This window comes from Rana temporaria, chromosome 11 (assembly GCF_905171775.1).
Source record: "Rana temporaria chromosome 11, aRanTem1.1, whole genome shotgun sequence".
Lineage (NCBI taxonomy): Eukaryota > Metazoa > Chordata > Amphibia > Anura > Ranidae > Rana > Rana temporaria.
In genome coordinates, this window is record NC_053499.1 from 110018180 (window position 1) to 110033126 (window position 14947).

Consider the following 14947-nt stretch of genomic DNA (forward strand, 5'->3'; position numbering starts at 1 on the left):
ACATGAGATGGGACATAACTGATAATTCATGTTGCAGGATATCTTGAGATATTACAGTTTGATTTCATGCTGACCAACAACCGGTCAATAAGAGTGTCTACTTCAATGCTTAACCTAGGCTGTTGAGATGCTAACTAAGTACGTCTGCTCCTAAGACCTTTCATTGTGTGAAGATGCTATTGATGATAGATATGTGTTGTGAGTTAGCAGTCTAAAGGTCAGACGTCTGACTTAAAGCGGCGGTTCGGCCACAATTTTAAAAATAAAAACTTTTTAAATATGAAAACCCCTGTAATACACAAGCTTAATGTATTCTACTACAGTTAGTCTGTAAACTAAGGTCCGTTTTGTTAGGTTGTTACAGCATTTAGACAGTTTATAAAACAGAAATTGACTGGGCCATCTTAAGTGTGGGCATCATGAAGCCAGACTGTATGACTTCCTGGATTTCAGCCTCGCACATGCTCAGTGCTGTACAAGCAGTGTAATGGTTTCAGATCAGGTTTCAATAGCAACGGGAGTGTCAGAGGAAGTTACCGCCCCTTATCTATGCAAACCTCTCCTCCCCTCCTCCTTCCAGGAACCAGTAAATATACAAAATAATTTGTTCCTGTGCAGATATATCTACATAACAAGATGATGTATTACAATGTATCCATCTTGACCTCTGTTTAATCTTCAACTGCCATAACGCCGCACATGTGATCTGTTTATGACAGTTTGAGAGCACAATAAATGTGACAGTTGGCATTCCCATCATGCCGGGAAAAAAATGTTTTTAGAAACTGTTAAATCTATGGGTTTCCTTCCACTTTAAACCGGTTCTTTTTATAAATAGCACACATGCACTAGGATTCAGCGTTGTATCTGACAGAGGGGGAATATAAAGATCACATAGAGGCTTTACCAATCACTTTAGAATCTCCTTCTGTTCTAAAATTCAATGAAAAGGAATCATTTTGGTGTGAAGGTTCCTTCGATCGAAGAGTGTTGGTGACTTCTAGAGAGTACATTTTGTATCCATTACTATCCATAGTACTTAACAATCTCAGTGTCTGTATCCCGGTGATATACATTGGCTTTACAGCCGTATCCGAAACATCCAACAATGGCTCTGAAACAGCCACGTACAAACGCCCGGGTCTTCTTAATTTTGGAGGGCTTTTTGGGGGTATCTGCAGGCTGGTCACTAATACCTCCTTCCATAGCTGCCCCTCATTTGCTGGCTTTCCCTTTGGTGTTTTTCAGAGAAAAAAGCTTTTTACATTTAAATTGTCATTATTAAGAAAAAAATAAACATTTTTTAAATGTACAAGAATAGAAATCGCAATGAAATCGAATCACAATGAAATCGAATCAAATCGCAAGAAAAATCTCAGGAGAGATTAGAAACACGTCTTCACTGGTCAGTCAACACTTGGCTTCTGCTTCTTCTGCCGCCTTCCCTCTCTGCACCGGCTTATATTGGCTGAGCCGATGACATCACATGCCATGTGACTTGTTGTTTTTAAAATCTCATGACAAAAAAAATAACTGCCAATTTCTCTTCCGTTCATGGACGGACACATCTGCAATTGACCTTAGGGTATCATCCTCCCTTTTAGGAGATTGACTAGGCAGAAAAACAGCATGTTAAGTGTTAAAACACTCCACACAGTACAGTACCTCCCAGGGGGCAAATCCCCCCAGGTACATCCCTCTCTCTGCATCATGTAGCCTCAATTTTTTTCTGCCTAGCGAAAGGAGCTGACATGGCTCCTCTGGGCCCATATGCTCTGGAGATTTTTTTTGCGATTTTCTCGCTTTTCTTTTCTTTTTTTCCTGCATTTTAGGATCCTGGGATCTACAATCAACTGCCGACTGGGTGACAGGCTGGATCCTCGATCCTTGTAGTCCCCCCATGTTTGGCCATTGAGCGTGTGCCGGCCTTTAGCTACGCGCTGGGGCGTCAACGACATGCCCCGTTGCTCCAGGGATGGCCGGTGAGCTATACGCTCCAGGGCACAAATATGACCGGACTCTATGTCCGTGTCACAGTGTGCCGGGCGGACAGCCATGCCGTAACTGCACGGACGTTGGTTCTGTCTGGGATGCCTCCAGCCGGTGGTCGCAGGATGGGTAAGTAGCAGTCCCCTTGCCTTGGCATGGTGGTTCGGCTGGTGCATTACTGGGGAGGTCGATCGGGGGTCCGCCCTACTTTCCTCTCTCCCTTCCTCTCTCCCTTCCTCTCACTCCTTCCCCGCATTCTGGGTGGTCGGCCGTGAGGTGGGGGGTCTGCCTGGGGGGCTCCGTCCCGTGGCTGGGGGCTGCGGCTGCTTCGGGGGTGCTGGGTGATCTTTATTGATGCCGTGTGTGCGGGGTGGGGGCCTGCCCGGGGGTCCTGGATGTTTTTCTGTTTTTACTGTGCTTTACTGTGTTTTTACTGTTTTTTTTATGCACTGTGCACAGCCGCCATTTTGCCGGTGTCGGGCGCCTTTATTGACGATCGGCGGACATTTTCTTGTAGCCCGCATGCTGTTTTTGCATGTCGGCGGCCATTTTGGAAGGGATTTTTGCCTCAAGTGGCCAGAATAACGGCGAGAACGGCTCCAGCACACTTCCTAAGGGATGGCACAGCACGGACAGCGCTCTGGGCAGTCACAGCAGTAGTACAGCCTGGTCGGGTGGGGAGTCCTCTGGGGGGTCCCCTGCTCTCTCCTGCGGCCGGGAGGGTGGCCTGTGGGTCTTGCCTTGCAGTACAAGGGTGGCATTAGAGTGGGTCAGCACGGCAACCGAACTGGAGGCTTTCCCCCCCTAGACATGCCGGAGTTAACCCTTAGTGCCCCTGTTCCTGCGGCCTCCGTGGATGCTATGACGGCAGTTTGTTGCCAGGATTGAAGCGTCGCGTGGCCATCCCCGCCTTCTTCTGGGGATGTCTCTGACACGGAATCAGGCCCTGCTACTGCGTCCGGCCCTGGTTCCGTAATGTCAGAGGACGCAGGCCTAGTCCACACGGACAGTGAGGATGACTCTGCATCAGGGTCAGCACATGATAGGGCGCTTGTTGGAGCTCTTATCACTGCGGTGCGGGATACTCAAAAATTTGAGGATTCGGCGCAGTCATCAGAGATGTCTGTCCCTTTTGGGTTCCGCAAGCCGGCCCGCATCTCAAGTGTTTCCTTGTGTTCCTTATCTGGAAATTTTTTTGTACAAGGAATGGGATCGGCCGCAGAAAGTTTTTTTTTCTGTTCCAAAATGCTTTGCGGTCCATTATCCATTTGAGGAGGACTTCCTAAAGAAGTGGACCTCTCCTCCGCCAGTGGACCTCCCCTGTGTCCTGGCTGAACAAGGCTACCACGTTACCTGTGGAAGGGGCTCCCGCTTTTAAGGACCCCACAGATAGGAGAGCTGAGGCTGTGGCCCACTCCATGTTCACAGTGGTGGGGTCGGTGGTGAGACCGGTCTTGTCTGGGGCTCTAGTGTCAGACGCTTACCGAACAGGTAAAGTTGTTGCTGCAGGAGCTGGAGGCGCATAATGCCTCTGAGGACTGTGTGGCGCTGGCCGACTAGTTGGTGCAGGGCCCAAAATTTGTCAGTCAGCTCTGAATACGCTTCCCTTGCTCTCCAGGGCCTCCACCTACGCGGTAGTGTTACGCCGCCTTGTGTGGCTGAAGTGTTGATCTGCGGACCAGTCTTCTAAAAAGGCCTTGGTGGACTTACCCTTTAAGGGTGAACGGCTTTTTGGGGCGTCTCTGGATGACATCATAAACGATGCCACGGGAGGTAAGAGTACTAGGCTCCCACAATCGGGAAAAGGTAAGGAGCTTCGCCGTAAGCAGGGGCCCTCCTTTTCCGCCCCAAGCGGTTTTTTTTCTGTCTGGCCGGTGCGGCAGGTAAACGTTTCCAGGGCGCTAAGGCGCCCGCTGAAGGGCAGAAGCGTCCCTGGTTCCGCAAGCCCAACAAGCCTGCGGATAAGCCTGCTTCTGCATGAAGGTCTGCCCCCGCCCGTCTCTCGGGTGGGGGGGCGGCTTCGCGGCTCTGTGGAGGTCTTTTCTTTCCGACCGGTGGGTTTGCAAAGTAGTTTCCTCAGGGTACAAGATAGTTTCTCTCTCTCTTGTCCGCCAAACAGATTTTTTCCTTCCAACCTCCAGCTTCCTCCGGAACGTCGGGAGGCCCTGTCAGGGGCTGTTCAGGATCTGCTGGTCAGGGGAGTGATTGTGCCGGTTCCTTTACTGGAATGGTTTCAGGGGTTTTACTCCAATCTGTTTCTAGTCCCCAAGAAGGAAGGGGTCCGTCCAATCCTGGACCTCAAGGCCCTCTGTTTTGTCAAGGTGCAAAAGTTCAGGATGGAGTCGGTTCGATCTGTAGTGGCGGCACTCCATCAGGGGGATTTTCTAGCGTCCTTGGATATCAAGGATGCGTACTTGCATATCCCCATATGCGCAAAGCACCAGAGACTTCTGCGCTTTGCGGTCGGAGAGGACCACTTTCAATTTGTGGCCCTCCCTTTCTGCCTGGCCTCGGCACCACGGGTTTTCACCAAGGTGCTCGCTCTGATTCTGGCCCTGCTGAGGCAGCGTGGGATCGCTATTGTAGGATACCTAGGCGACCTTCTCCTGCGAGCTTCTTCAAGCTCAGTGTTAGAGGTGGATGTGTCTATCACCTGCCAGACCCTCCGGGAATTCGGTTGGCTGCTAAATATCCAGAAAGACAGTGTTGGTACCGTCTCGGCGTCTGGAATACCTGGGGTTGGTCTTGGATTCCTCGGAGGCGAGAGTTTTTCTTCCCACGGAGAAACTACAGACACTGCAATCGGCGGTGCAGCGGTTGGCGACTTAGAAGTGGTCGTCGCTTCGCTTTTGCATGCGAGTTCTGGGTCTGATGGTGGCCTCCTTCGAGGCGGTTCCGTATGCTCAATTCCACATTCGTGTGTTACAGAGAGAAATTCTGTCGCGTTGGGACAAGCTCCCTTCGTCTCTGGATTACTAGGTCCGGGTGAGTCGCCTGGTCAGGTCCTCCCTAGTGTGGTGGCTGACATCTCCGGTACTTCGGGTCGCGAAATCGTGTCAGCCCAGGGGCGCTGGACTCGGGAGCAGTCCCGCCTGCCGATCAATGTCCTGGAACTCCGGGCGATCAGGCTGTGCCTCTCCAAGTGGTCTCTGGGTCTGCAGGACCAACCGGTCAGGATCCAGTCCGACAACGCCACGGCTGTTGCGTATGTCAATCATCAAGGGGCACACGGAGCTCGGCTGCAGCGGCGGAAGTCGCGCACATCCTCCGGTGGGCCGAAAAGTACGTTCCGGCTCTGTCGGCCGTGTACATTCCGAGGGTACAGAACTGGCAGGCGGACTACTTAAGTCGCCAAACGCTAGACCAAGGAGAATGGTCGCTACACCCGGATGTGTTTCAGAGTCTGTGTCTGAAATGGTGCACTCCAGACGTGGATCTTCTGGCGTCCCATCTCAATCGGAAGGTGTCACGGTTCGTGACCAGGTCAAGAGACCCATGGGCGGACGCGTCAGACACGCTGGTAGCGCCATGGGGTCACTATCGCCTAATCTATGCTTTCCCTCCTCTAAAGCTTCTTCCTCACCTGCTGCACAGAGTGGAAGCTGAGGGGATACCAACAATCCTGATCGCTCCGGATTGGCCGTGCCGTCCCTGGTACACGGGTCTGGTGGCAGATGTTCCTTGGCGCCTGCCTCTGCGAGAGGATCTTCTGTCGCATGGTCCTATCTTTCATCCTGCTTTACAGTCATTGGCTTTGACGGCGTGGCTATTGAAAGCCAGGTGCTGAAGGATCGAGGCCTGTCTGACTCTGTGATCTCTACCATGCTCCGGGCGCGGAAGTCTGTTTCACGGAAGATTTACCATCGTACGTGGAAGGCTTACATCTCTGTGTGAGGAGATGAATTGGCACTCCCGTACATACGTGATGTCCTGGATTCTGCTGTTCTTGCAGCGTGGAGTGGATCAGGCTCTCGTCTTAAGTACGGTTAAGGGTCAGATTTCAGCCTTGGCTGTTTACTTTCAGTGACCCTTGGGGGCGCACTCTCTGGTGCGTACGCTTTTGCAGGGGGTTCGACATGTGGCCCCTCCTGTGCGTCCTCCACTGCCTCCATGGGACTTAAATTTAGTTCTCTCGGTGCTTCAAGAGTCTCCGTTTGAGGACATTCGGAAAATCACTTTATTGACTCTTTCCCAGAAGGTGGTTTTTCTGGTGGCAATTACTTCGGTCAGACAGGTTTCTGAACTAACGGCCTTGTCTTGCAAGGCTCCTTACTTGGTCATCCACAGGGATAAGGTGGTGCTGCGGCCCCAGCCATCATTCCTTCCTAAGGTTGTTTCGGCTTTTCACATTAATGAGGACATTGTTCTTCCATCCTTATGTCCTCGGCCGACGAACCCGAAGGAGGCCACGTTGCATTCCTTGGACGTGGTTCGAGCCCTACGGGTGTACCTGTCTGCTACGGCTCCGTTTCGGAGGTGGGATTCACTGTTCGTGTTGGTGACTGGTCCTAAGAAGGGTCTGGCGGTCTCGTGGGCCACCATTTCTAGGTGGATCAGACATTGCTTCAGGTCTGTGCCCCCTTCCCGGTTACGGTGCATTCGACCAGGGCGATTGGTGCCTCTTGGGCTTTCCGCCATCAAGCGTCTGTTTTACAGGTGTGTGTAAGGCAGCGACCTGGTCATCAGTCCACACCTTCTTAAAGTTTTAGAAGGTGGATGTGAGTGCATCTTCGGATGCCTCCTTTGTCCGCAAGGTTTTACAGGCGGCTGTTTAAGGTTGAAGTTCCTCCGTTGAGGAAATCTGGTTTGTTTGGGGTGAAGTTGGTTTGCTGTGTTTTCCCACCCCTCGATTTTTTTACACTGCTTGGGGACATCCCTAAGGTCAATTGCTGCTGTGTCCGTCCATGAACGGAAAAGAAAATAGGATTTTTGTACTCGCCGTAAAATCCATTTCTCTGAGTTCATGGACGGACACAGCACCCACCCCTCCTCTGTTTGTACTGCTTGTTTACGAACTGAGGCTGCATGATGCAGAGAGAGGGATGCACCCAGGGGATCCGCCCCCTGGGAGGTACTGTACTGTGTGGAGTGTTTTAACACTTAACATGCTGTTTTTCTGCCTAGTCAATCTCCTAAAAGGGAGGATAATACCCTAAGGTCAATTGCTGCTGTGTCCGTCCATGAACTCAGAGAAATGGATTTTACTGTGAGTACAAAAATCCTATTTTTTCTTAAAGGAGCCACGTCCTTATTTTTGAACTTTGTGGAATTCAGCTTGTAGGATCAGTATATGAATCTAATAGGGACATGGCTCCTTTAAGAAAATGTTGTTGTGAATGGGATTTAACCCTTTCAGTCCCATGGCTGAAATAAAGATCTCTATTCTTGTAACATCTTTTATTTTATCTTTTTAACCCCTTCACTGCAAAATCATATATATTTTTTTATTAATTGTTCTTTAACTGCCAAACCATTAGTTATTTTTTTGTCCCCCCCCCATTTGTTACATTATAAATAAAGGAAATCCTGTTTATTTTTAGTGTTGAATAGAGTGGAGAGGGATTATTAGAACCTGTCGGGCTTTTTCCTTTAAAAAAAATTGTCCGTTACTTTTTTTATTTATTTCATGAGTTGTTTTTGAAATCTCTTGATGACTCAAAAATAACAGACAATTTTCTTAACCACTTGCTTACTGGGCACTTGAACCCCCCTCCTGTTCAAACCAATTTTCAGCTTTCTCACTCTTTGAATGACAATTGCGCGGTCATACAACGATGTACCCAAATTAAATTTTTATAATTGTTTTTTTTCCCACAAATAAATCTTTCTTTTGGTGGCATTTTATCACATCTGGAGTTTTAATTTTTTGCTAAAAATAAAGACCGATTTAAAAAAATAAAATAAATACAAAACTGTTTTATATTTAGTGGGACTGCTTCACCATTTTGATGGCAGTTTTTAATGGGGCAATATGATGGGGCAGTTTTTGATGGGGCAGGTTTGGTGGTAGTTTGGTAGTAATATGATGGGAGAAATTTGATGGGGCAGTTTTGATGGTAGAAATTTTATGGGGCAGCTCCTGCAAAAGGTAATTACTTTTAAAAAGATGCTAATTAGTGGGAATTCTGATTCTTTCTTCAACTTTTTCTTACGGATTTAAGCTATTCATCCAGTTGGCTTTAGCAATTCAGCATTCCCACGCATTTTCTAGTTAGCTTTGTTGACCTTTTCTGGACCCTTTCAGCTCCAGCCCATCCCTTCTGAGGACAGGTGTCTAACTGGACAGAATACTCCAGGTGCAGCCAGGGTCTTGTAGAGTGGGAGAATTATGATTTTATCTCTGGAATGAATCCCCTTTTTAATGCATGCCAATATTCTGTTGGCTTGTAGCAGCCTGGCATTGCATGCCATTGCTGAGCCTGTCATCTACTAAGACCCCCAGGTCCTTTTCCATCTGTGATTCCCTCAGAGGTTCTCCCCCTAGCAAGTAGATTGCATTCATATTTTTGGCACCCAAATGCATTATTACATTTTTCAACATTAAACCACATTTGCCATGTAGTTGCCCACCCCAATAATTTGTTTAGATCTTCTTGCAAGGTTTCCACATCCTGCGTAGAAGTTATTACCCTGCTCAGTTTAGTATTGTCCTCAAATACTAAGATTGATCTGTTTTTCCCATCCTCCAGATCTTTTATGAATAAATTAAATGGGCTTGGTCCCAGGACAGAACCCTGGGGGAACGCGTTTTCTACACCAGACTATTCCGAGTATTCCCCATTTATCACCACGCTCTGGACTTGCCCCTGTAGCCAGTTTTCAATCCAGGTACTCACCCTTTGGTTAATGCCGACAGACTTTAGTGTGTAATTTAGTGTACAGTAAACGTTTATGGGCAACTGTATTGAATGCCTTTGCAAAATCCAGATACATCACAAGTCTTGAATCAATCAATAAAATGCAGGCAGTGCCAATCACCAAGCTCACTGGCTGTGATGGAAATCAAACCGTTCTTCAATGAAGAAAGCTGGAGGGGTGATAGACAAATGAAGGAAAGGCAACTCCAGTGGGTTCAAATCAAGCAAGCCCAGCAGGCTCACTGGAGATGACAAAGGCTGATCCCTGACAGGAACTGTAAGAAAGCCACAGTGGATGGGAGTGGACTACAAGCAGGAAGGTTGCCCTGACATGATGTATTCATGGTTTTTGGTCTTTATATAATTACCGTTTTATGTTATGTAGTAATTGTTCCCCATTAGTTTAGTTTTTTTATCTATTTGGTATGTCCATGTTTAATTATTTCTATTATGGCAGTGATGGGCCATAAACACTGTTCTTTTATTAGTTCTGCATGTCACTCGCCTCTTTTAAATTGACCTAACAGTATATCAATTGCTGGTTGCCTTTAATTCCCATTACTTGACAAAGTGCATGCGTGCAAAACACCATCACAGCAACCTTCCTGCTTGTTCTACTCCCAACCACTGTAGTTCCTGTCAGGGATCAGCCTGTCCTCTCCTGTGCGCCTACTGGGCTTGCTCGATTGGAACCCACTGGACTTCATTTAGATATCTCCCCTCCGGCATCCATAATTAAAGAGCAGTTTGATTTCCATCGCAGCCAGTAAGTTTGGTGATTGGCTGCATTTGATTGATTGTATCTCTTGATGTCTGCAATAAAGCTATACCTAATGATATCTATACGCCAGTTCCTTTTGACTCTTTATGCACACTAGCACATTATGCCTTTGCCTTTCAGGAAAAAAAAAATCCAGTGGTTTACAACCACTTTAATTCGCATTTCTTTCCACTGTGTTACAGGTAATTTCTTACAGGAACTTGTCTCTTGCTATGTATTATATACCCACATATATAATACAACACATCTCTCAGCCCCTCTCTTCTCTTTTGCCATCTCTTTCTGTAATAAGATCAGTGTAGTTTGTAATTATTATCCCAATTAAAATAACGATTAAAACTGTTGGATGGAACTGCCGTTTTATGGCATCTGTTCACATTCTTCAGTCATCTAGAAAATGTCAAAAAGGACCGGTATGGGCAGTGACATTTTTATCTGAATGACATAGTAGCTGATCGGTTGTGGATACACATCCTTGGTGTTATTAATTTGGATAACCTGGACATGCATATTGTGGACAGGTCCAATAGAAAAAAATGCAGCGAGCCACATTGTACATTACTCTTTCCCAAAAGGATGCTCTAGGTTTTTGTCAGCTTTAGCATGCTTTGGCGGGAAAGCATACTATTTGATACCAGGAAGAATGAGCATACAGTGGGGATCGAAAGTTTGGGCACCCCAGGTAAAAATTTGTATTAATGTGCATAACAAAGCCAAGGAAAGATGGAAAGGGACCATGGGGACTTGATACATATGCTTTGGCGCTGCACCAAGTTGCACGCTTATTGGAAGGGGGTGACACACACTAAACGCAGTATTCCAGGTTTCGATTCCATTAGATCCTAAGCAGTGTCTCCTGAATCTATTAGACGAGCTGGAATGGGAACCCCATATTAGGGAGGCCCTTACTAGGGCCCTTTTTATGGCCAGAAAATTGATCATGCAGCATTGGAAATCTGAGGTGCCCCCCACAGTCAGGGAGTGGACCACTGCACTTGGTAATGTGTTGAGAATGGAGAAGGTTATATACCAACATAGGGGATGCTCTGGAAAATTTGAAAAGTTATGGGACTTGTGGCTGGGAACGCCGGGGCTAGCCCCGAATGACCTAGTCATGGACAGACTCTTGGGCTAACAGGACAGGGGGTGGTGTGATGGTTGGTTGCAGTCTATATGACCTTTCAGTATGTTGATTTTTGTTTACGTATAATACTGTTCTGTTTAAGGCCATGTCTGTGTCTGCTATATTGGATAAGATTGTGGTACTTTGGACTGTATGTGCCAAATTTTTGATCAATAAACTTGCTTGTTTGGACAAAAAAAAGGAAAGATGGAAAAATCTCCAAAGGGCATCAAATTACAGATTAGACATTCTTATATGTCAAAAAAAGTTAGATTTTATTTCCATCATTTTCACTTTCAAAATTACAGAAAACAAAAAATGACGTCTGCAAAAGTTTGGGCACCCTGCAGAATTTATAGCACGCACTGCCCCCTTTGCAAAGCTGAGACCTGCCAGTGTCATGGATTGTTCTCAATCCATCGTCTGGGAAGACCAGGTGATGTCAATCTCAAAGGTTTTAAATGCACAGACTCATCTGACCTTGCCCCAACAATCAGCACCATGGGTTCTTCTAAGCAGTTGTCTAGAAAACTGAAAATAGTTGACGCTCACAAAGCTGGAGAAGGCTATAAGAAGATAGCAAAGTGTTTTTCAGATGTCAATATTCTCTGTTCGGAATGTAATTAAGAAATGGCAGTCATCAGGAACAGTGGAAGTTAAAGCAAGATCTGGAAGAAAAAACGCAAGAAAACTGCGCTGCAACACAATGATCTCAAGGCAGCAGCTATCGTGCGAAGTACACAATAAACATAAACAAACAAAAAAAAGCAATTCAAAACCCATGTTTGACTGCACGATCCCTCCAGAAAGATCTGGCAGACACTGGCGTTGTGGTACACTATTCCACTATAAAGAGATACTTGTACAAATATGGTCTTCATGGAAGAGTCATCAGAAGAAAACCTCTTCTACATCCTCACCACAAAAATCAGCGTTTGAACTTTTCAAATGAACATATAGACAAGCCTGATGCATTTTGGAAACAAGTTCTGTGGACCGATGACGTTAAAATAGAATATTTTGGCCGGAATGAGCAAAGGTACGTTTGGAGAAGAAAGGGCACAGAATTTAATGAAAAGAATCTCTGTCCAACTGTTAAGCATGGGGGTGGATCAATCATGCTTTGGGGTTGTATTGCAGCCAGTGCCACAGGGAACATTTCACGAGTAGAAGGAAAAATGGATTCAATCAAATTTCAGCAAATTTTGGATGGTAACTTGATGCCATCTGTGAAAAAGCTGAAGTTAAAGAAGAGGATTCTACAAATGGATAATGATCCTAAACACACCTCAAAATCCATGGGGGATTACATCAAGAGGCGTAAACTGAAAGTTTTGCCATGGCCTTCACAATCTCCTTACCTCAACATAATTGAAAATCTATGGATAGACCTTAAAAGAGCAGTGCGTGGCAGACAGCCCAGACATCTCAAAGAACTGGAAGACTTTTGCAAGGAAGAATGGGTAAAGATACCTCAAACAAGAATTGAAAGACTCTTGGGTGGCTACAAAAAGCGTTTACAAGCTGTGATACTTGCCAAAGGGGGCAGTACAAGATATTAACTCTGCATGGTGCCCAAACTTTTACAGATGCCATTTTTTTGTTTTCTGTAATTTTGAAAGTGTAAATGATGGAAATAAAATCTAACTTTTTTTTTTACATATTATAAGAATGTCTAATCTGTAATTTGCCTTTTGGAGATTTTTCCATCTTTCCTTGGCTTCGTTATGCACATTAATACAAATTTTTACCTGGGGTGCCCAAACTTTCGATCCCCACTGTACACCATTGTGCTTTCCACCAGAATGAACGATTCTGCTTCACTGCTTTCTCTGGTTCCATTTTCTAAAAGACACGGGCATGCTCAGAGGAGATGAGGTCCTCCTAAAAAAAAAAAAAAAGGCTTCAAAAGCTATCATTCACAGTAAATCAGCACAGTTTGTGAACTCCAGGCTCCTGCTGGTGCTGTCGGTGTGCAGTGCTGGAACACGATTTAAAAAAGTAATGTGAACTCGTGTGATGTCAGAGTAACTCCTTTCTTATAAAGCTGAACAATAGAGCTGAGCTAAAGCAGCATTTTTTTTTTCTTCAAGCGGAGGTTCACCCGGAAATACCACTTTTTACCTTTAGATTGATGCTTATTTTGTCTAGGGGAATCGGCTAGTTGTTTTAAAATCAAAGCTGTACTTACCGTTGTAGAGAGCGATCTTCTCCGCCGCTTCGGGGTATGGGCTGCGGGACTGGGCGTTCCTATTTTGATTGACAGTCTTCCGACAGCCGCATCCATCGTGTCACGATTTTCCGAAAGTAGCCGAACGTCGGTGCGCAGGCGCCGTATAGAGCCGCACCAACGTTCAGCTTCTTTCGGCTACTCGTGACGCGATGGATGCGACCGTCGGAAGCCTGTCGGAAGACTGTCAAGCAAGAAGGAACGCCCACTCCCGAAGACCCATACCCGAAAGCGGCGGAGAAGATCGCTCTCTACAACGGTAAGTACTGCTCGGATTTTAAAACAACTAGCCGATTCCCCTAGACAAAATAAGCATTAATCTACGGGTAAAATTTTTTTTATGGGTGAACTCCCGCTTTAAATACAGAACTGCATAGATTTTTTTTTCTTTTCATATCTGCTTGAAGTTCAGGCTTTAATAAACATGCCTCTTAGTTTATTATATGTTTTATTGTTTCTGGTTTTCTGCATACACAAGCTGATTAATTGTCTTTCTCAAACAGGTTCCCCGGAAGGTGTTACTTGATCAGTTAAACCAAAATCTCTCAGATCCATCTCTTCCAGAAACCATTATTATAGTGCAGACATTAGACTGGCAGGGTCAGGTAAGAAAAATTTACTTTAAATACGAACAAGCATTTGGTAATGTTTTTTGCTTTCTTTTAACTAAACGCAACTGAGAAAACATTTAGAATAATTTTAAAACTATCTATCTGATGCCTCATACACACGATCCGTTTTCCTGACAGGAAAAGTGCGATGTGAGGTTTTTGTCAGGAAAACCGACCATGTGTTTGCTCCATCACACGGTCAGTTTTCCTGCCACAAAAAGATTGAGAACAGGATGTCAATTTTCGTGGCAGGAAAAATTCCTATCGCAAATCGTGAATACAGACGTATGCAATTACGACGTGCAAAAAAAGCGCATTCTCAGAATCAAGCAGAAGACCTGAACTGCCTATTGAACTTCATTGATCTCAGCTCGTCGTACATGTTGTATGTCACCGCGTTCTTGACGTTTTGAATTTCAGCCAGGATTTGAGTGACCGTGCGTATACAAGACAATTTTGAGCCGTTTTCCTGCTGGAAAAAAAACACTGTTTTTCTGTCGGAAAAACTGATCGTGTGAACGACGCATTAGTCACGCAGTACAGGACATTGGATCATTGACTATTTGCAGTGCCATCTTAAGAGCATTATAGGCCCCTGGGCAATACAGTGCACTGGGGCCCTGTCTACACAACCACGCAGGAGAATAAAAATGCAAATTATCAATAAGGCTATATTTATTGGTACTTCCAACAAATGGCTAGTGTTGGCGCTTCAATCATCCCGTCACCACGGTTGTTATGGTGTCCGGATGATTGAAATGCATTATTTCTGTTTTTACATTGTAATATAAATTAACCGGTTCAACTCACCATAATGCATAATTGTGGGAGCCCTGAGCGTGTCACTTGCCACCGTCGCCTGCCACACATTGCAATTGTCGCTTGCCTGCCACCAGATCCAGATTGTCACTTGCCACATCACCTGCCACACGTTGCAGACTGTCACGTCACCTGATGCGGATTGTCACTTGCCACGTCACCTGCCACACATTGCGGATTGTCACTTGCCTGCCACATGTTGCGGATTGTCACTTGCCACATGTTGCGGATTGTCACTTGCCCCGTCACCTGCCACCCGATGCGGATTTTCACTTGTCACGTCACCTGCCACACCTTGCGGATTGTCACGTGCCTGCTAAGGTGGTGTTTTGCTTGTCTCTTGCTTCTTTGTCCCAGAGTCGGGCAACAGAGAGATAATGTAATCTCTCTGCCGCCCATGCTGCCTGCACAGTGAGGGCGGAAGTTACTGCAGGAATGTTGAGAGATGTCATCTCTCTGCTCCCCTGCCCACCGGCTTGCTGATCGGCCAGCCGCCCACTCACACCTAGCCTGTTCTCACCTGCCCTCACGCCCGCC

The 14947-nt window shown here is 46.2% G+C and overlaps 1 protein-coding gene across 1 annotated transcript in view; it reads left to right on the plus strand.

Moving 5' to 3' along the window:
• Positions 1-14947, plus strand: part of PACS1 (phosphofurin acidic cluster sorting protein 1) — a 288112-nt gene that overhangs the window by 134666 nt on the left and 138499 nt on the right. Inside the window, exon 14 of the mRNA XM_040328826.1 lies at positions 13484-13585. Coding sequence (XP_040184760.1) covers positions 13484-13585 — 102 coding nt within the window. The remainder of the gene's footprint in view (positions 1-13483; positions 13586-14947) is intronic.